The following is a 22,072-nucleotide window of genomic DNA, read 5'->3' on the forward strand; positions in this document are numbered from 1 at the left end:
GTCATTCAGACATTAGCCTTTCATCTGTGTTTCAGGTTGTCTGAGCCCAGGCCTGCCGTGATGAGAGATGTCTGTGTATGTGGCTAGGTCCACCTTAGCTGAGGACAGGCAGCTGCTAACACAGGAGGAGGCTTATTGGAGCCCCGGGGTCTCTTGAAATCATTCATTCATTCATCCAACAGAAATGCACCTAGCCTACCATGTGCCAAGTCTGTGCTGATGCTGGGGAGATGGCAGGAACCAGATAGCCCTGTCCAGCCCCCTCTTAACAACACCCTCACAGGGGTGACACCAAGCAAGCAAAATGCACAGGATGTCGTTTCATGTTTATTTTTTTGGCCATTTTGCATGGCGTATGGGATCTTAGTTCCCTGACCAGGGATCAAGCCCACGCCCCCTGCGTCGGAAACACAGAGTCTTAACCACTGGCACCATCAGGAAAGTCCCAGTATATCGTTTTAGAATATGGCCTTTCCTCGGGGCTGTGCTGGTTTTCATTTCATACAGGTTTTAAAAATGTTGATGTCTGTACACTTGGCATCGCGTCCTTGAAATGAGAGGTCGGGTGGAGCCTCCTTGACCTGAACAACTTGATGTTCTTGGAGCACGTGCTGGGTCCCTGGTGTGGAGCTGGAGGAGGGCAGTTCCTTCCCGGGCACTCGGGGGCCCAGGGTCTTCCTCTCAAGCGCTCGGCCCTTTTGAAGGCTAGCCTCACCTGACAGGTGGTTCCTTCCAGGATAAAACTCCCAGTGGCTTGCTGATGGCTGGGCCCGAGAAGGCAGTGCTAGACCTTCCTTGGAGAGAAGGTAGGTATCTCTCACCTGTGCAGGTGAAGCCCTTCTGAGGTTTGGGACCATGAGGGAGTGGGAAACCCAGTTGATAGGCTCCCCTTCCTTGCTGCCCGCTCCTCGGTCTGAGTGGCCCGGGGGCTGGGAAGGTGGTGGGCCACTGGGGACACTGCAGCTCTCTGTCCCATCCACAGACGTCCAGGCCACCACCACCGGGCCCATCCTCCTGCCCAGCCTGAAGGGCAGCTGCTTTGACCATCCCCTGTACCAGGGGCTTCCGCACCCCACCCGGCGCCTCTGCAGTCCCACCTCTGCTCCAGCCCCCAGGTCGTCAAAAAAGCCCAAGATGCAGGCCGCCGGGAACACGTTCCCCAATGACTGGAGCCCGCCGCCTGTGGAGTTCCTGAACCTGAGGGTCCCACAGGCCAACGCGGGGGACCTAGCCCCAAGGCCTCGGGGCCTGAGGAGGCTGGCTCACCAGTACCCCGAGGTGTCAGAGCAGGAGCCCCAGGACCTGGATCGACTAGGAGGCCTGGCCTCACTGAAGGAGCCATTCTGGACCATGGCAGGGACCAGCCCAGAGGCTGCAACTCCCGGGATGGGTGCCCACACCTCGGTAAGCCAGGGGCCTCCCCTCCTTGCCACCCCTCTCTGGCCACTTCTCCAGAGTCATCACCAGGCCATCCCTCCGTGGCCACTCCTCTTCAGCCACACCCCAACTACCCTCCTTCGGGCCCCTCCCCTTGACCACAGCTTGTTCTCCACACCCTCTGACCTCTCCCCAGCCCCTGGCCCTTGTGATTGGGAGCTTGGGCCCCCGAGGCTGGGCTGTCTCCCCTTTCTGCCCCTAACTCCTGACAGAAATGCTTGGGGTGGTGCGGGGCCCCTCAAGGCTTTCGCAGCCAAGGTTGAGGTCATGGATCTGGGCTAAGTCAGGCACAAAGCCTCAGGCTAACTGTGGTCCAGCGACTTGGGAATTCCAAAGTGGAAACTTCAGTGATGAACTTCAAACTGGGAAAAACCCGTGGTCGCTGGGAGGACTTTGGGGACGTTTGAGCGCCAGTAGATCCAGAAAATGTATTCTAAGAATAAGACCTATTTATTTGTAATAGCCCAGGATTGCCAATAACCAAAATGCTTATCACTAGGGAACTAGTAAATTACGTCATTATCGTACTTCAGAATACCATGGAAGTGGTGTCTTTTAAATTATCTCTTTAGTATTGATATGGAATGACCCTGAAGACACACTGTTAATTGAGAATCAGAGCTCAGTACAGAATAGCAGGTATACTGCACTACCATTTGTGTTGAAGGAGAGTCTGATGCGTTCCTGATTGCTTCTCCTTGTGAACAGGGTCTCCAGCAGGGGACACCTGAGGTCACCCGGGGGCCAGGGGTGCAGGTGAGGCGAAGTCCTCGTGCTGTGCGCCCTTATGTTTTCCAACGGTTTTAATCAAGCAAGTGTACTACCTGTTCAGAGAAGTAAGCTAAATAGAAGGCTTAACATTGATCAGTCTTTTTTTTCTCCTTCTGTCTTTGTCTTTGACGCCCATTCCCGCATGGTTTCGCCAGCTTGCCTCTGGGAGCTCAGGGTGCTATGTCAACAGCTTGGATTACTTACTGCGGGAGAAGAGGTGAGCGGGGAGGGTCTTCATTTCTTTGAGGTTAGTGGTAATATTACAGTGCTCGGACTCGGACTCAGAGCAAATTCCTCCCAGGATAAAGCAGCCTACTCCCCTCCCTGCCTCAGCGTGCCTCGCAAGTGAGTGCCCCGTGTGCCCTGGTGAATAACCAGCGCTCGGAATGGTAGGGGGTCAGAGGACAGCTTCTCCGAGGCAGAGGGTGCTGGACCGGACCACGTACAGAGACCTCGCTGCTGGTCCTCTCTTCACCTGAGCACCGTTCTGCCCGATTCATGCCAGTCTGGGGCTCATTCAGCTCCCATGCAAGGGTTTGAGGGAAGTGGGGGGAATAGACAGCCTTGATGCCGAGACGTGCAGCCCGACACTGGCTCTGACAGTGCCGGGGGTCAGAGGGAGGTGTACGGAGCTGGCCTTTCCGCTCGCCCTGTCCCAGGCCAGCCCCTAAGCAGTTTTCCTGTAGTACTTGGTCTAGTTCAGCTGCCCTCCCTCTGGCGTTACAGTGAGCCTGTCTCACATAGAAGTAGGTTTCTTTTTTCCTTTCTTTTAAAAAAGGTTTGTTTAGTTGCAGCTATGCTCTGGGTCTTCACTGTTGCTCACGGGCTTTCTCTGGTTGAGGTGAGCAGGGGCTCCTCTCGCGTTTCGGTGAGCCAGCCTCTCACTGCGGTGGCCTCTCTTGTTGCAGAGCACGGGCCCCAGGGCACTCGGGCTTCAGGAGCTGGGGCTCCCGGGCTCCAGAGCGCAGGCTCAGTAGTTGTGGCACATGGGCTTAGTTGTCCTGCAGCATGTGGGGTCTTCCTGGGCCAGGGATCGAACCCGTGTGCCCGGCATTGGCAGGTGGATTCTTTATCACTGAGCTGCCAGGGAAGCCTGAAGTTGATTTCTTAAAGCAAAAGTCACATGGGATCAGAACCAGAATCCCTTAGGAAGGCACAGAGGGTGGTGGAAGCCAGTACAAGTGCTCTTTCTCCCCTGGGAAGCAGGTGACGTGGTCGGCTTGCACCGAGGTCCTGTCTGCAGTGAAGACACTAGAATCCCACTCCTCCATTGTCCGTGAGGACTGGAGTGGCCAGGGCACAGGTGGACTTCACCCTGGACCTGCTCTTAGTCTGACGGGAGCGCATTGTCCACAGGCTTATTGTCTGTGTCCTCTTCCCATCTCTCACGTTGTTTTTGCTCAGTGCCTGCACACTGCCTTTGTGGAAGGTACACGTAGAAACAGGCAGTGCTGTTGTCGGATGCTCGGGTTCTTATCGGAATAACATCTCATTGGCCTCTGTTTTTCCCACCCCCGTGTTCTTGCCCCACTGGAGAGGGTTAAACACATGTGTGGCATGCATTATCCTATTTCCCCCTGGAAACTGAACGCACTGATTCTAGTATTTCACAGCCCAGGTGGCGCTGGTGGTAAAGAATCTACCTGTCAGTGCAGGAGACGCAAGAGAAACAGGTTCAATCCCTGGGTTGGGAAGATCTCCTGGAATAGCAAATGGCAATCCACCCCAGTATTCTTGCCTGGAGAATCCCATGGACAGAGGAGACCTCCAAGAGTCGGGACACAGCTGAGTGACTGAGCACACACACAGAGGGGGCCGAAAAAGGGGCATCTAACTCAGCCTGAAGGTTAGGACAGGATCCTCAGGGGGATCCTTGTCCTTGGACCGTGCAGGATTAGATTTGGGAGGGCAATGGGAGCGACCACAGGTTTAAAGGCATGTAGGACAGACGATGCTGGGACTGGAATACTGTGTCAGAGTGTGGGCGCAGGCCAGAGCAGGAGCTGCAACCAAGATGTGAACCGGGGCCTCGTGAACACAAGGTCAAGTCACGGATGGGTTTCAAGAAGGTCAGGATGTATTTTCCCATGTATTTAAGAGAGACTGCCCAGGCGGCACTGTGGAGAATGGACAGGAAGTGTGAGAGGGAGGAAGAGAGTGGTGGTAAGCTGGCTCCTGTGGGACCTGTCGCCCTGGGTGACTGGGGCCTGTGCTGGGACGAGGAATTCAGAATTGGGCACCTGAGGTCCAAGGGCTGTCCACCTTCGGCTAGAAATCATCCAGCTAGCCCAGTCCAAGACGGCGGCTGGGCAGGAGACAAAACCTTTGAGAACCAGGGACCTGTGGGCAAAGCCAGGGTGAGCCCACAGCGGGCAGGGCCGATGGCTGGAGGGGTAGGGCGCCCAGGGCTCCCTCAGCAGCCGGAGGGAATGAGAACGCAGAAGGTCGAAGCTGGAACTGATGCCCCTCGGGGTTTGTGTGTGGTCAGGGCAGAAGGTGAGGGAGCTGATTTCTGCAAAATAATGGTCGGCTCATAGGGCCTGCAGTGGGGTTGGCAGAAAGGGGAGGTGAGGCACTCAGGGCTTACAGGAAGAAACAGACTGAGGGGCAAGCACGTGTAGGAGGGAAGGAGCAGGCCCGGGGGAGCTGTGGGCACAGGGGCTGCTCCTGGTCAGGGAAGCTGGGCCCAGGAGGAGCAGAAGGGCAAGGCCCAGGCCCCAGTGTGGTGGTGTTCAGTTGCTCAGTCGTGTCCGACTCTTTGTGACCCAATGGACCGCTGCACGCCAGGCTTCCCTGTCCATCTCCAACTGCGAGAGTTTACCCAACCTCATGTCGATTGAGTCGGTGATGCCATCCAACCATCTCATCCTCTGCTGCCCCATTCTCCTCCTGCCCTCAATCTTTGCCAGCATCAGGGTCTTTTCCAACGAGGCAGCTCTTCACACTGAAATTGTGTGGTGTAAGTTGCCGTCCTTCAGGCCCTCTCCCCTACCCCCACCCCCGTTGCTGGAATCTGAGTTTGAGAGCTTCTGTGCAGGGACAGGGCCCTGGGCTCCCAGGTCCCTTGCCCAGGCCTGGCCGTGCACCAGGAGGCCCTTGGGGCCCTGTGATGGAGCGGGATGAACAGGCCCTGGGCCGACCCTGGTTGACACCTCTCACCTCCTTGCAGGGAGCAGGAGCAAGAGAAGCTACTTCTTCTGGACTGTGCTGATCTCAGAGCCTTGGATCTTAATGAAGACAAAGTGCTGCTCACACCTGAGCACAGGTAGGGGGGTGGGGACAGGTGGGGGGAGCAGGCAGCCTCAGGAGGGAGGCTCTGCCCACTCAGGGCCCAGTCCACACACCCGCCTCTCCAGACAGAGGGTTTCAGTGCTGACCTGTTCTTTGTTTTGGACAGCTGCTTTCTTTTTTAATATTTGTCTATTTGGCTATGCTGAGTCTTATTTGCGACCTGTGGGATCTTTGATATTTGTTGCGTCGTGCGACCCACTACAGCCTGCTTGCCTGGGAAATTCTATGGACAGAGGAGGTCACAGAAGAGTTGGACACGACTGAGCGCAGCTGAGCACACACACAGGCACGTGGGATCTTTAGTTGTGATACGTGGGATCGAGTTCCCTGACCAGGGATTGAACCTGGGCCTCCCTTCACTAGGAGCACGGAGTTTTAGTCCCTGGACCATTTCACCCAGCGGTTTGTGTGCTGTTGATGGGTTCTCAAACTGCCTCCTCCTCGTAACCCCACATCTGTTCATTAATTCGAGAAATATTTATTCTCTCATGTGTCAGGGTCTAGTGTGGGCCTTTGAGGACACACAGGTATAAAACATGGCCTGTTCTTCCCTGACTGTCTGCCCAAACTCGGACCAGATCTCAAGCCACAGTCTAAAAGAACACTGCTTTTGAATGAGAGAGTACAGTCACCTGACACTTTTGTCCTCCTCTGTGTGGGGAAGGGAAGTGGCTTCTGTCAGAGGTATCATCTGGGCTGGAATCTCCTGGCCTATTGGCTGGAACCAGGGCGGGATTCCTCTATACCATGGAGATGCCCAAGGACACAGTTGAATCCATCTTCAGGGCCCCCGGTCTTCCATTCATCCGTTTGTCTATCCGTCTTTCTCTCCATTTGTTCGTCTATCCAATAAGCATCTATTATGTGCCAACTTTGCATCAGGCTCTGTGGAGATGGTGAAGGACAGGGAAGCCTGGCATGCTGTAGTCCATTGGGTCACAGAGAGTCAGACACGACTTAGCGACTGAACAACGACCTGCAGACACCCTGGGGTAGGACAGGAACAGAGCCAGACCGAGGTCTTTGCCCGCGTGCTGCTCCGGGTCAGGGCCAGAAACCAGCAGTGCGGTGGTGAGTGCAGGAAGCTGGACACCAGTGCTGCTGGGAAAGGATACAGTGGGCGTCAGCGGTGTTGGGGTGCTGTGAGAGCTGGGCGATGGGTCAGGGACTCCGAGAGCAGATAAGTTTTCAGCAGAGTCCTGGAGATGGCGAGGGGTGGCCCTGGGAGGGCCTTGCCGTGGGAGCAGTGAGGAGGGGGCGGAGGTGGGGAGTGGAGGTTGGGGGGCTGCGTGAAACTGGCTGCCACTCATCTGAGCTGGGTCTGCTGCTACTGCGTCCAGGGTAGACTGGTGGGGGTACAGGGGGCCATGGTAGTGATCCAAGAGAGTGAGGACAGGTGAGGAGGAGGAGGCACATTCTGGGTAGACTTTCAGGCTAGAACTGACGGGGTTTGCCGACGAGCTGGGTGGGGCCGTGGGACAGAGAGGAATCAGAGTGGACCCCCCGAATTGAGGCCTGAGCAGATGGATAGTCGGGGTTGACTCTAATTGGGGAGGGCTGAGTGACGCAGGCCGGGGGTGGTGGCAGGCACGGGAACAAGTGTTCACTTGTGGGACCCCTGGGGCGAGACCAAGACAAGGACCTCCTTGTCTGGAGAGACCAGCTTGGGAATCACCATGTGTAGGTGACATTTAAAACCGCAAAACCAGATGAGATCACCAGGGAAGGCGGTGTCGAGAGAACGGCTGAGGGCGCAGCCTGAAGGTCACGGTGACCTGGACAGGAGCCTCCCCGGTGGGTGACCAGGGGCGAGCCTGCCTGGACTAGGTTCAGAGGAGACGGAGACTGGGCGACAGCTGAGGGGGAAAGTGGAGCCAGGACAGATCCTTCTGTCTGTCTGTCTGTCTGCCTGCCTGCCTTCCTTTCCCTTCTTCCTTCCCGCCCTCCTTCCCCTCCCTCCCTCAGGAACCGCGTGCCCCCATGTGACCCAGGGGCAGGCTGGTCCACACGCCCTGGACTGTCTGCCTGTCCAGGCTTCGCCTTCTCTGTGTGTCCGGGTGACGTCATTCAGGCCTGAGCTGGGCGGTCTGGTTGGAATGCCCACACTGAGTCAGCATCCTGTGTCCACCCACACACACAGACTCCCCGGGGCCCCCTCTCTCAGGACCCCGTATGGTTCCCCCTCAGATCGGGGCTCAGCAGGTTGTCTGTAAAGCGTATGAGCTGTAAATAGTTCCTTCTGGCTCCGAGGGCCTTTGCAGCCTGCTTGGCTGTGCTGCTTGGAAGCAATGGCGAGCTTGCTTGTGTGGCAGCAAAAGCCTCATTTATTGAAATGGGCAGGAGGAGGCCACTGCTGCTGACCCTTGGCCTGGATTAGGGACCTCTGCCTCCTAATTGGTGGTCCAGAATCCACCTCTAATGCAGGAGAGGCGGGTTCGATCCCTGGGTTGGGAAGATCCCCTGGAGGAGGAAATGGCAACCCATGCCAGTATTCTTGCCTAGAGAATCCATGGACAGAGGAGCCTGGCGGGCTGCAGTCCACGGGGTCACAGAGAGTCAGACTAAAGAACTAAGCTGCAGCTGCCCTGTAGCTGGTCCCTGTCTCCACATGCTGCCCAGAGGCAGGGAAAGGATGCCTGACGGCCACGCGGTGCCTCTGGCACGTGGAATCAGCAGGTTTGGGCTGAGGCTTTGAAGGCATCATGAGTAATGAAGCAGTTTTCTCTCTCTGTCAGGGCTGGGGATTCGCTTCCCAGGGTCCCCACTCCCTGGACGGAGAGCCTTGGAAGTAAGTGGTTTGAGACATCTCTGTAACCTGGATAATCTCTCTAGCTCTTTCCCTTCCTCCCGAGTGCATCCAGGATTTTGGAAGTTGTGGCCTGGATGCTTTTAAAATTCCCCACAGAAAGGGAGTTAACCTGGGCAGCTGGTGCTCCAGGCTTTGGAATTGCTGATAGTCCTCTGGGCACATGACCTTTTCAAGTAGTACTCTGAGACAGCCTCTGCTGACAACAGCCACTTTGAGGTGGTGGTTTTGATGTGCGATCATCTTGATGGGTCAGTTCGGTTCTCTGCTTCAAAGAAAATTACTCACTGATGTACAAAGCCCGGCAGCCTCTTCCATCCCTGAGTGGGGCCAGGGCTGGGTGGGAGGGGCCATGCAGGAGTACAGGTCCAGAAGGGGTGAGGCCCAGGCCGGGGGGCTGGCCCCCATCTGGTGGACAGGTCGCCTGTGACCAGAAGTCACGTAACCCCCCACCCTTGCCCGGCAGAGAAAGGCCCACAGTCATCCCGAGCCGATCAGCTGCTCCTGCTCCAAGGGTAGCCTGTGTCTTGAACAGACAACATCCTGCATTCTCTAGTCCTTAAAGTTAAAAGCCCTTTATGTGTGTGCCAGTGTCAGGGAGGGGAGGATATTTATACCACAGCATCATCCTTTATCCTCACTTCTGGGCTGCACAGGAAGTCCTCAATTAGAGTCATCTCAGAGCTCTTAATAATGCACATACATTGTATTTAATATCACAGAACTCCCTTTGAGCGATGGTTTGGGGTCATGAGCCGAGAGCTTTTTACAGATGAATCTGGTTCTTACAGAGTTTTAATAATCTATACTTTTTCTAAAATTATAAAAGCAGCCTAGGCAGCCGTTGTTGTTCTGTCACTCAGTCGTGTCCAACTCTTTGCGGACATAGGAAGCCGTAGAGACTCAAAAACTCAAATGGCTAATAAATTAACAAAACATTTGTTATGGTGGTTTGCTGAGATTGTTTCCGAAGTGTGTGAGATCAGAATCCACCCGGTTTTCCGATGTAATTCCCATCTGTTGTGCCGTTTCATCCTTAGGATGACCTTCCTTACCTTGGGTCACTTGGCCAGAGAGTGACAGGTTTCCTCTGGCAGCTGGTGGGCCCCCAGCTCAGCTTGTCCACCTCCGGTGCTGGCTGCTGGGTCCCAGAGAACTCACAGGAGCCCCTGGCTGTGTCCCCTCCGTGTTTACTGTCTCAGGGCCCAGCTGGCAGTCTGGGTACCGGCCTTCCTCTGATGAGAAGAAGGGGTGCAGTGCCTGTGGCTTGCTTTATTTTGTTATTATTACTGTGGAGTGTATGTTATGTTAGTGCAGAATCAAGCCAAACACTGTTGTTTGAAGTAAACAGGAAATGTCTCCCCTTCCTTCCCCTCCCCCATCCTGTTCCCTCGGGATGACCCTGGACCATGGTTGGGTGTGTCAGATGTGTGCAGGCTGCTGTGTGTGTCTAAGAACAGGTGTGCATGTCTGTTTACCTGCAGCACACACACACCCACTCTTGCTGTTCTGTGGCTTGCTGTGTTCACCCACTGCCTTCTGTATAAGGGAGACCCTTCCGTCCTGCACCGCGCTGCGACTGGCCTTGTTCTGAGGAACACTCTGCCCCTCCTCCCTTAGACACATCCCCGTAGAGCTGGAACGTGTCCCCCTTCTTCTGCCTGTTCCTTCCCTATCTGTGGGGCCTAGCTCTGGTTCACTAAATGACTCTCCGAGCAGGGCGGGCCTGGCCCTCGGCATTTCGCAGGCTTGCTGGGGAGTCCTCCTGCTCAGGAGGCTTTGAGCATGCTGCTCAGAGAAAGAGCCCTGGCTCCCTCATGGTGGTGCAGGGGCCCTCCCGGACCTGCCGCACGCACCCGGGGCTTCTCTCCCACGCCTCTCCCAGTGCCGTGTGGCCGCTCTGGGGCTGGTCCACTCGCTGGAGGGCCTCGCTGTGATCGCGTTACACTGTCCTGGCCGAGCATGGGCAGCCCACACCTGCCTTGTGCTTGAGCACCTGGCACCTGCAGGCGTGGCACCCAGTGGGCCTTGGCGCAGAGCCCACAAGTAGGGCAGGATTTGGGGCCGGGACTTTCGGCTCCTGCACCGAGGCCCTGAGAGAGGGGTTGGGGTCCAACAGGGGGTGGGGGAGGAGAGAGCCCCTTTGTCTGCACGTGGCGGGCTCTCCCTCCGTCAGCAGGTGGCGCTGTGCCCCCGGTCTGGTTCCCACCGGGCGGGGGCTGCGGGGCGGGGGCAGCCATCTGGCCTTCCCTGGCCTCCCTCCAGACTGCAGACAAGGTGCGCCTGCTGATGCCCGGCTCTCCCCTGCCCCTTGATTTGCCAGGAAGCTGGTGGAGAGGTTCTCCGTGCCCCTGCAGGTCATCCCAGCAGTGCATCCGGGCGAACCCGTGTTTCTCCCCAGGCGCCACCCCGTGCCCTGCCTCCTGGACAGTTCACAGCTGAAGCCACGGAGCCCCCTGGAAAAGCTGTTCCTCAGGTAAACATCCGTGCGGCTTGACCAGGCCCCTCCCTCGAGGAACGCAGTGGCGAGGACCACCCCAGAGGAGGCCGTCGGAAGCTGTGTTTTGCCGGTGTGGGTATGTCAGCCTTTAGGGAAATACGCAGGACACACGTGTCTGCGTGTGGTGTTGTCTCCACTAACTTGGATGTATATCCTATACAGAGTCTTACCCTGTAGTGGATATTTGACATCTGTCATGTGCTGCTTTTCCCTTCCTGTGGCCCCGTCGCGTGGTCAGACTCATCGCACGTGCCTTCGGGGTTATGTCTCTGTCAGCACTGGGGCCACTTTCCTGGCTGTCCAGCAGTTTCCCAGAGCCCGTCATCCCTTCCTCTCTTCCTCCTGGAAAGTTTGTCCCCGGCCACAAGTACAGCTCAGCATAACATGAGGACAGCTGCCCTGGTCCTCTTTCGGTGGGACTTGTTCACAATCATCACAAAGCCCCTGACTGTGTTTGGTTCTTTTAGGGGATTTGTTAAAACTTTACCGCAATAACATGCAACTCTTGGATTGTGAGTTCACATGTCTAAGGATAAGAGCGAGAAAGCCTGCAGGATTGAGCCCATCAGCCCTCCACTGCGGGCTGGCGCCCTGCTGTGCCCCGGCCACTTGGGAGATGAAGGTGAGACCACCTGACCGCTCCCCACAGCCCATAAGGCACATGGAGGTTAAGGACACATTAGGATTAGAACACAAGAACCTTGTTCTCTTTTCCGACTAGCCCATCTTATTTTATAACAGAAAAATAACGGTGCTTTGATGTGTTTCCTTTAAAGCTTTTTATCATGGAAAGTTTCAAACACACATAGAAGTAAAGGGTACCTATGTGTACCTACCAGTCAGCACCGGTTACTGACTCGGAGCCGGTCTTGCTTCTTCTGTATACCTACCCACTCACACTGTCCCCTCAAGATCATTTTTAAGCAAGTCCCAGACATATAGAATTTAATTCTTTAAGTCCTTCAATCTGGGTTTCTAAAATACTCTCTTTAGACATAACTTCAATACGTTATTACGCTTAAAGAATATAGGCACATCTTAATATCATACATATCGATCAGCATTCAGATTTCTGTGATTGCTTCTAAGTGGCTTTTTTTAATACATTGTTGAAATAAAAATCTAAATATAAGGCCCAAATGTTGCAATTAGACCAATGTTGAGATTATACCTCACTTGTCATTGATGCCTGACATATTTATCCGTTTTTTTCATTTTTCTCCACATGTAGGTGGTTTCCAACTTCCCCCCATAGTAAACAGTGTGGTGGAGAGTGTCCTTATACAAAAACATTTGTCAGTGGTCCTGGAATAGATCTCTGGATGTGATGTGAGATGACTGGGTCTTAGGGTATGGACATTGGTAAAATTTCCCATTGCCAAATTGAAAATATATCTAGGGACTTCTCTGGTGGTCCAGTGGCTAAGACTCCGAGCTCTCAATGCAGGGGGCCCTGGGTTTGTTCCCCGGTCAGGGAGCTGGATCCCACATGTTGCAACTAAAGATCCTACATGCCACAACTAAATTAGCCTAGGGCAGCCAAATAAATAAATACTTTTTAAAAAGCAAATGTATCTCATAAAGAGATGATGAAAAGGGGGCAGGGGAAGAAATGAAGGGAACAACGACAGATAGTGGAGGCACAGAGACAGAGAAGCGGCTGGACCGGGAGGACATAGCAGGGGAGAGGCAGGGGACTTCCTGAGCTGTTTCTCCTCGGGATTTGGGGCCAACAGCAGGTGTTCTCTCCCGGGCTGGATGGCGGGCAGAAAGTGTGTGACAGAGGAGATGGCCCGTGGCGTGGTGGCCTGGGATCAGAGCAGCTGTGCCAAATGGGGCTAGGTGGCCGGCCAGCCTCTTGGAGCGGAGAGTCCAGACCCTCCTCCCTCAAGTTTGCTAACGAAGCAGAGCGGAGATGGGGCCTGGGGCCAGGAATGTCCGTGCCCTGCCCGAGGCCAGGTCAGGGGACACCTGCCAGGCGCTGGGGAAGGGCCACTTCCTGAAGGTCGCCCTTTAGCCTGTGGGTCATCCTTTATTTCCTGTTTGTGCCAAAGACCTCAAGTCGAGACCGAGAGTGGGAATTACTAGCCGTTCAGTAATTAGTGCACTGTGGGCAGCCAGAAGCGCAAGGACAGAGGGAGAGGAGGTCACTGCATCTCTCAGAGCAGTGTGGCTCAGCTTCTCACCTTTCAGAAAGGGAGTCTCACTCTGTGAGGTTGCAGGTGACTCTCAACCTCCTCATTAGACTCCTCTGTGTTTTTACACTTCTTGTAATCATTAGTGGTTTGGGGGGAGAATGAATTCAGTTTTAAAAAATCACTTCTTGGGCTTGCATGGTGGCTCAGTGGTAAAGAATCTGCCTACCAATGCAGGGGATGCAGGTTCAATCCCTGGAAGTTCCCCTGGAGAAGGAAATGGCTACCCACTCCAATGTTCTCACCTGGGAAATCCCATGGACAGAGCGGCCTAATGGGCTAGAGTCCATGGGGTTGCAAAGAGTCGGACACAGTGCTGAATGAACGAAAAGTATACAAAAGTAAAAAATCACTTCTTGAAGTAGATTCACCTCTGCTTGCTGTCTGGTGAAGAGGGATGTTATCTTTCCACTGTACAAAGTGGGAAATGTTGGCACAGGTTAAGCCAGCAGTTCATCTCAGAGCAAGAGCAGGCAGTCTCGGTGTCTGACCCAGGCTGGTCCTCCCGGGTTGGACCTACACAGGTTTACATGGGCCTCTCCTGCCTGAGTAGAGGAGTACATCAAGGCTGTATGTTGTCACCCTGCTTATTTAACTTATATGCAGAGTACATCATGAGAAACACTGGGCTGGAAGCACAAACTGGAATCAAGATTGCCGGGAGAAATATCAATAACCTCTGATATATGATACCACCCTTATGGCAGAGAGTGAAAAACTAAAGAACTTCTTGATGAAAGTGAAAGAGGAGAGTGAAAAAGTTGGCTTAAAGCTCAACATTCAGAAAACTAAGATTGTGGCATCTGGTCCCATCACTTCATGGCAGATAGATGGGGAAACAGTGGAAACAGTGGCTGACTTTATTTTTGGGGCTCCAAAATCACTGCAGATGGTGATTGCAACCATGAAATTAAAACACGCTTACTCCTTGAAAGGAAAGTTATGACCAACCTAGACAGCGTATTAAAAACCAGAGACATTACTTTGTCAACAAAGGTCCATCTAGTCAAGGCTATGGTTTTTCCAGTGATCATGTATGAATGTGAGAGTTGGACTGTAAGAAATCTGAGCGCCAAAGAATTGATGCTTTTGAACTGTGGTGTTGGAGAAACCTCTTGAGAGTCCCTTGGACTGCAAGGAGATCCAACCAGTCCATCCTAAAGGAGATCAGTCCTGGGTGTTCATTGGAAGGACAGATGTTGAAGCTGAAACTCCAATATTTTGGCCTGATTTGAAGAGCTGACTCATTTGAAAAGACCATGATGCTGGGAAAGATTGAGGGCAGGAGAAGAAGGGGGCGACAGAGGATGAGATGGTTGGATGGCATCACTGACTCAATGGAAATGAGTTTGGGTGAACTCCGGGAGTTGGTAATGGATAGGGAGGCCTGGCGTGCTGCTGCAGTTCATGGGGTTGCAAAGGGTCGGATATGACTGAGCAACTGAACTGAACTAAACTGAACTCCTCCCTGAACTGCAGCTATAGGACCAGAGGTGGCCTGGACCATCCTCTCTCATTTGTCACCCTGCTGGACGTGTGACCTCAGGTCGCTTCCCTGGGACCAAAGTCACATGCTGCTGTGACAGAAGCTGGTACGGAGCGGGGGAGGGGGGAGGGGAGGAGGAGGGAGGCTGAACTCTTTCCTCCTCCCCTGACAGCAGTTCAGCGGGAAATCCAAGCCTCATGACCGGGCCTATGCCCCAGGGCAGTTCTAAGACAGGAACCAGGGCCTCAGGGGTGGAGCTTGCCCTCAGAAGCACCCTGGGTCCTCCTCGTTCCCCCCCTCCACCCCAGTGTGGGTGGGGTGTCAGGACCCACCCTTGTCCTCTGGGTGCACCTGCCGTTTGCGCTTTGCTCTCAGGATGCCGGGGACGCCAGTGGGGCCCTTCCTCGGCAGTGGCTTCAGCAGGCGGGGGCGGGGTGGGTCCGAGTTCAGTGATGTAAATGGTGCTCAAGCATCAGACCTCCCTGAGGCCCAGGCCCCAGCTCCTGTTTTGCCAAGACCTCCTTCTCGTCTTCCTGGCAGGCAGGGGAAGACTGGGTGAAATAAATCCAGGAGCAGGGGCAGCATTCAGCCGCCCCGCTGCCTGCGCCTGCCCCCCAAATCCAGAGCAAGTGGGAGTGGCCCTCCAGGCAGTTGCTGGGATCCCTGGGCTTTGGACCAGTGTGGCTCTCATTGACTTTTTTTTTTTTAAGCAGTCTTTTTTTTTTTTAACCTTTTTTACAAAATTATGTGTTTTTGTTTGGCTGTGCTGGGTCTTTGCTGCCGCACTCAGGCTTTCTCCAGGGGCCGTGCTCAGGCTCTGTCTGCAGTGGTCTCTCCTGCTGGGGAGCACGGGGCTCTCGGGCTCACGGACTCAGCAGTTACGGTGCCCGGGCTTAGTTGCTCCGTGGCACATGGCATCTTCTGGATCAGAGATCGAATCCGTGTCCCCGAATTGGCAGGTGGATTTTTAACCATTGGACCACTAGGGAAGCCCTCTGCTCACTGATTTTTAAACAAAGGCAGGAAAAAGAAGAGCACTGGGACCATTACTGGTTATTCTCCCTCAGCGTTTCACTTAAGCTTTCATCTTAGTAGCCTGGCAAAGGCGCAGAAGCTGATACCCTCTAAATGACGACACTCGGTGTTTATCCTTCTGCCATCACTTGGGATTACCGAGGCGTTTAGAGACTTTGTCCCCTGGGACTGCTGCCCGTAAACTAGACCAGAGATGGGGGCTGGGAGACCCTGACGTGGGCCTTCCCAGGAACACACAGCCCACGCAGAAGGTAAGCTCTGCCAGGAGCCCAGTGTGCTGACTGAGGCCAGGGCCTTTGTTCTGTGTGAGTCCCCCTTCTTGCTGATGCCCCACCCTGTACCCTCTCTTCCTTCCTTCTCTTCCTACTGCCCCGTGTCCTTGCCACCACGGCTGGGGGTTAGCACACTCTGACCGTGGCCTCTCCTCGTTGGGGTGGGGACCTCCCCTCCCTGGATCATCAGGACTGGCAGCTGCGACTTCACGCCCAGCTGGGCCTGAGCGGCATCTGCCTCCATGAGGAGGCTCTGCTCCTCCCTGCTCGCCCTGTGGCATTCTGACATTCTCAGGATAACTTCCAGCCTTGGCGCTGGCTTTGCCACAGGCACAGGCAACCACTCGGACCCAGTGTCAGCATTCTCAGTTTGTGAACCTGCCAGGGATTTTTATAAATCTAACCGCAGTGGATTCCGTAACCCGCTCACCTTCTCCCCCTGCCCCGGGGCCTCCCTACTTGCAGACTGTCCTCCTCCCTCAGATCAGGGTGGTCTCTGCCTGCCAGGGCCCTCCCTGCGCTTCCACCAAGCAAGAGGTCCCTCCTGCCATCTCTCTCTCCTTCCCCTGAAGGGTGGCAGGGCTTGCGGTCCAGCCGAGGCAAGGCAGCAGTGCCCTTTCCCCGAGCACACTCACAGGAGATTCCTTGCATCTCATCTAGCTGAATTCTTCGACAGCCATTCGCTTGCAGGCCTAGCTGGACGATGCCCTTTGCTGCCTATCTCTGACCCCTTGTCCTACACACCAAGCCTAACTCCGCAGCAGTGAACCCCGAGGCAGACCGATCCTTCCTCTGGCAGAAACCGCACTACCAAGTGTGTGGCAGAAGGGAGACATCGTCAACCGAGAGGCATCTCTCCCTCTGAGCAGCAGTTGGAAATGTGTTGATCTGAGCTGACAGGGGCTTGTAGAATCCATTCCCCTACAGAGAAGCTGGCGGGTGCCCCCTGAGCAGAATGCCAGAGCCAGCGTCGTCTTAGAGTCCCTGGAGTGTCGGCCTCCTTCCACGTGGCCCCCGGCCAGGCCCTGCCAATCTGTGAGGTCCTCCAGACTTGGCTGGCTTGGCTGTTGTCTGCATTTGAGGGGCTGTACATGAACCACACAGGCATCGCTGGGGTCAGCCCATGAACGTGGCTGTGTGACTGAGCACGTGGGGCAGAAGTGGCGTGTGCCAGCAGCCCTGGGGTACACACGTGTTTGTATGTACAAATAAAGGTCTGTTTTAGAACGGTCAGCTTCACAAACAGGAACAAAGCTGCTTTCTCCTCTGAACTTAAATGATTTGGTGGCGGGGGGTGGAGAAAAAGTACACAATTTGTAAATTGCCTGGATATGCTCAAAGAGACAGCAACTTGGCTTGGAGGAGCATCTTTGTTTTGGAGCATTCTGTTCCTGGCAGATTAAAATATGATGTCCTTTTTAAAAAGGAGGAGGAGGAGGGTGGGCTGACCGAAGAAATTTCTATCTAGAGTCATGACTTCAAATGCCATCCGAAATGTTCTTTGCCTGGATTTGGTTGTTAGCAGAATGGACATGAAGTTAACGGTTTCATTTATCTGGAATCCTTATTAGTTGCCTTTAGGACATTATCTGGAAAGAGAGCAAAGAGGCGTTCACCAGACTCAGAGAGAGTATTAGGTTGCTGTTTTTCAGTCACTAAGTCGTGTCGGACTCTGTGACTCCATGGACTTCAGCATGCCAGTCTTCTCTGTTCTCCAGGGAGAATCCTACCCCAAACCCAACTTCCCCAGAATGCCAGGAGCACAGGACAGGGGTGAAGTCCAGCACCTCCCACCAGAAGCCCTGAAATCACACGAAATATATCAACTCCTCGTTGTCCAGGGATCTAGGGTCCCATGGGTCCAGATGATCTCCTAGGATGACAGTGAGCTCAAAGCAGGGCTCCTCCCCACGCCAGCAGCTCAGGGCAGAAGGGTGAGGCCTGACAGCTCGCCATGGCCGAGTCGTGGCCCAGCAGTCGTCGCCCCAGAAGCACGGGGGGTCCCCCTGCCCCGTCAGGACCCTTGCTGTTCGCATGGTTTCCCCAGACTCCTCTGCCACCCTCAGTTATTTCCTTCCCCAGATTTCCCCATCCTGGGCCCCCGTCTGTTCTTTTCCCGTCTTCTCAGGTGTCCCCTTTGTTTTGGAAAAACACAAGATGGGGCAGACATGCTCTGTGTAACCAGACCCAGACGCCGGCCCCACGCCGCCTGGTGGGTAATCCTGTCCCCCGGCTGCAGCCGGGCTGAGGCGAGGCGCCTGGGCATGCTCTTCATCACAACCCAGACTCTTCTCAAAACTGGTCAGCACCTCAGTTTCCCCCTCCATCATGCTGGAAAAACAAACTGTGCTCCCAAGTCCTCTGTGTAAAACACTGAGAGGGGATTTCTCTGGCACTCCAGTGGTCCAGACTCAGCACTTCCACTGCCAGGCACCCGGGTTCTAGCCCTGGCGGGGAAGTGAAGATGCTGCAAGCCTGGCAGGGCAAGGCCGAAAAAAAAAAAAAAAGCAAACGACATTATGAGATGTGTTCGTGGACAGCAGATGATTCTGAATGATGCTGTGGGTTGTTTTCTGTTCCAGCAGCTGCCTGCACTGAGTGTCTTTGTCCAGAGCGGTGACCGCTTCTGGTCCCGGGGAAGCTGAAATCCGGACGCCCCCGCTCAGCCTCACTGAGAGGGTCACAGAGGAGGGTCGCCTCCCTGACCTCCCCCTCTGTCCTTCTGCCCCCGCAGCTCCTCACCGGCCCGGCAGCTCACCTTCCTGCGCCAGGGCCTCCTGAGCAGCATCTACCTGCCCGAGGGCGACCACCCCATGCCCCTGCTCCGGTGGCTGTTTCAGGTGAGGACCGCAACTGCCGCTAGGTGGCGGGAATGAGTCGGCCCAACACCGAGGGAAGGGCCGCTGGCCGGCGGGGCTGGGCCCCCATCCTCCTCCTGCCCTTGGGGGCTGCTGGGTTGGTCCTCGCTGAGGCTGGAGGAAGGAGGGAGACTTGTGATGAAGGAGTCAGGAAGGTGCAGGCCCCGGCCTGTAGCCTCACACCGGGACCCCCCAGAGTGTGTGCCTTGCAGGGTGTTGCCTCTCTGATTCCCACTCACCAGGTGCTCCCATTGTGTGCAGGCTGTTCAGGTCCCAGGTCTGGGCCCTCGTCCCACGGGCAGCGACATTGCAGGTGTGAGGGCCCTCCTGGATTTGGAGCTGGGGTGCTCGCTGTGGAGTTGTGGGTCCGCTGGAAAAGTCTGGAACAGCTGCTCTGTCTTCCCCTCCCTTCCTTTCTGGTCACTGCCAGAACATTTTGCCCTGGGGGAACATGCTTTCTGCCCTAGGCTCAGAACCTCCACATGGAGAAAGACAGTGAGGAGCGGACAGCAGGGAAAGCCTCGGCACCAGCTGCTGGGATCTGAACGCAGGGCACGGGGATGAGGCCTTGGCCCCCACTCCGGACCATCTCTGCCGGGGACAGCAGGTCCCAAGCTCCAGCTGGTCTCATTCCTGCCAGTTGGAGCCTGGACCCCAGCTGTAAATTAGAGCCGCCATGCGGGGCGGATCGTTCTTGGGACTCCTCGGCCTCAGCAGACTGGCTGCCTTCCAGAAACAGCCCTCCAGCTCTCTCTCCTTCCCGCTGGTGTGCTTCCCCACTGCCCCCCCCCCCCCCCCCCCCGCCGCTGCCCCAGGCCCCGGGTGACACAGGGGACACAGTGGTCACTCGCCCCTGTCCCGTCCGTGCGGCTTCTCTGTCCTCGCACAGCACACGACAGACACGGAGCCAGTCTGCGATGCCGGCCACAGAGGGTCCTTGTGTGACCCTGGCACGGCATGGAGGCGTGCCCGAGCCCGGCCTGGTCCCTGCCCCAGCCGCTGTTGCCTGTGGGGGGAGGGGTGCAGCAGCCGAGGACCCCCAGCCCTGCTTCTCCACCCGGTACTGTGTGACGTGGGCCGTCATTTAATAGCGGCTCCGTGTCTCCATCTCTCCCTCCGTAAGCTGGGCTCAGCAGTCCCGCGTGAAGGTCGAGTGGGGAAATCCCGTGGCCCCCTGCTCTGCCCAGGGCCTGAACGCCATCGGGAAGGAATGGTGTCAACCCAGAGGTCAGGCTCTCCATCCTCAGGAAAGAGAAACAAAAGCTGAAGTCGGATCCATGCAAAGGGTGCACCTAGCCTTGGGGACGTCTTCTCTGGGAGACCCCACCCAACATCTCTGTCTCTGGAAGGAAAGAAGGAGCAGGGCGCTGACATATGCCCCTCACGTGACCACCCTGCAGGCCTTAGGATGGGCTCTGATGCTTCACTTCCGAGGTTTAGGTTCTCTTGCCGCTTGGAACTTCCCCATGGGCAGAGGAACCTGGCGGGCTACAGTCCATAGGATCACAAAGAGTCGGACACGACTGAGTGATTGACATGCACACACATCCCAGGTAGACATGGCTCCTGTGCTTCACGCTGTTGGGGAGGACTCCAGAGAAGCACAAATCCATGGGGTATCCCCGAAGGTGCTGGGGGCCTCCTGTGAAGCTGCAGGGGTGGTTCGTGGGATCCAAGGTCAGGGATAGTGCTGGACCTCACAGGACCTGGAATCACACTGAAGACAGGTCAGAACCCTAGGACAGACTTCAGCTTCTCTCTCTGCCCAAATAAACCCTCAGGAAGAAGAGTCTAATTGACCTATGAGGGGTTAAGGGACCACCCCCAAGCAAAGGCAGCTAAGGGAGCAGGGCCATAGGGCTGCTGGGGGCCCACACACATACCTGGGATTAATGCTAGAGACAAGGGTTGGGGGTTAGACGTCTCCAACCCTGTTCCCTCAACTACATCTCCGGAAGGGTCATCCTGAGTCCCCGTGGGAACCAGTTCCTGCTGCCTGCCAGCCTCCCTACTCCTGGGGCTTTGGCGGGGTGAACAGTGGACACTGGGGGAGTAGGCTTCAGCCTTGCATGCATGCTCAGTCACTTCAGTTGTGTCCGACTCTTTCCACCCCTATGGACTGTAGCCCACCAAGCTCGTCTGTCCATGGGATTCTCCAGGCAAGAACACTGGAGTGCCATCCTCTAGGGGAACCTTCCCAACCCAGGAATTGAACCCGGGTCTCCTGCACTGCAGGTGGATTCTTTCCCGACTGAGCCACGTGGGAAGCTTAGGCTTCAGCATTAGTGCTCACCAATTATGTAAGCTCGTCTTCGGAGTTCTAGAGTGGACTTCCCAGGTGAGCCTTGGAGGCCAAAGCCTGGAAGCATACGCTGTCGCTGAATTCATGTTCTTGTTGGGGAGTGATCATGTGTTTAGCTATGAAGAAGTTAGGAGAGGAAGCGGGAGCCAGATTTCTGGTGTCTTAGATCTCGTGGAAGCAGACAGTTTTGCCTGAAGGAGGCAGCAGGTGGGGGCAGAGAGGGAAGCCGAGGAGCAAAACTAATGCAAGGGAGGTCACGGCTGGTCCTGGGCAGTGGGGCAACGGCCCTGGAATGGGGATTACTCTTTAGAGTTGTTCCAGTTGAGGCAAGGGTCCTCGCCTTGGAGCCCCTGAGTTGGCGGTTATCAGGAAGACGGCTCTGGCGGGGGGCGCGGGGGTGGTGTGTGACCTTGAATGATTTGAGTGAGGGACTCTCCTTAGACTCAGCTCAGGGCCCTCTGCCAGCAGTACCTCCCAGCCCTTGAGGATGGGAGCCCTGGTCCTGAAAGATCTCTGCAGAGTCAGAGGTCATCCATGCCTGTGAGATAAGGCGCTGACCTGGAAGCCGTGTGAGCCAACTTGACCTTGTCCAGCTTACTGTAGTTAATGCTTCTGAGCTCTTTCTCTTCCCTACACGGTTGCCTACCCTGAGGGGCATGATCGGGGCCTCAGGGAGTGAGCGGCAAAAGGAACAAGACTCCCACGCAGGGAGGTGGCTGGAGCAGGAGCTGTCAGGTCACCTAGACCTGGGGTTGGATCCTGGCTTTGCTCCTTACTTGCTGTGACCCTGGGACAGTCGCTTTTGCTCTCTGAGCTTAGTTTCATCATCTGCAAAGTGGCAGTAATGACAGCATCCTTCTATCAGGTGCATTTGTGAGGATTAAATGGGACTTGTTTAATATGGTGTAATAAAGATTTACTACTGTTACTCCATAGTGATGACCCAACTAATTTGTTTTTTTTTTTTTCCTTTTAGCTGCTGACATGGCCTCCAGAAACTTCTTCAAGAGCCTTTGGTCTCCTGTGGGACCTCAGCCTGGACGGGCTCTTTCGTCAGTCCGGTTAGTACCTGACGGAAGTGCAGGGTGGTAGCTTGCACTCTGGGCGCCCAAGCTGGCA

At 55.4% G+C, this 22,072-nt stretch overlaps 1 protein-coding gene across 1 annotated transcript in view; it reads left to right on the forward strand.

Moving 5' to 3' along the window:
• The first annotated feature begins 1,134 nt into the window (after positions 1-1,134).
• FAM178B (family with sequence similarity 178 member B) overlaps positions 1,135-22,072 on the forward strand; it is a 94,591-nt gene continuing 73,653 nt past the window's right edge. The window contains exons 1-6 of the mRNA XM_065928870.1: positions 1,135-1,374; positions 2,158-2,169; positions 2,364-2,425; positions 10,629-10,781; positions 18,528-18,633; positions 21,930-22,014. Of these exons, the coding sequence (XP_065784942.1) occupies positions 1,135-1,374; positions 2,158-2,169; positions 2,364-2,425; positions 10,629-10,781; positions 18,528-18,633; positions 21,930-22,014 (658 nt within the window). The remainder of the gene's footprint in view (positions 1,375-2,157; positions 2,170-2,363; positions 2,426-10,628; positions 10,782-18,527; positions 18,634-21,929; positions 22,015-22,072) is intronic.

This window comes from Muntiacus reevesi, chromosome 3, assembly GCF_963930625.1.
Source record: "Muntiacus reevesi chromosome 3, mMunRee1.1, whole genome shotgun sequence".
Classification (NCBI taxonomy): Eukaryota; Metazoa; Chordata; class Mammalia; order Artiodactyla; family Cervidae; genus Muntiacus; species Muntiacus reevesi.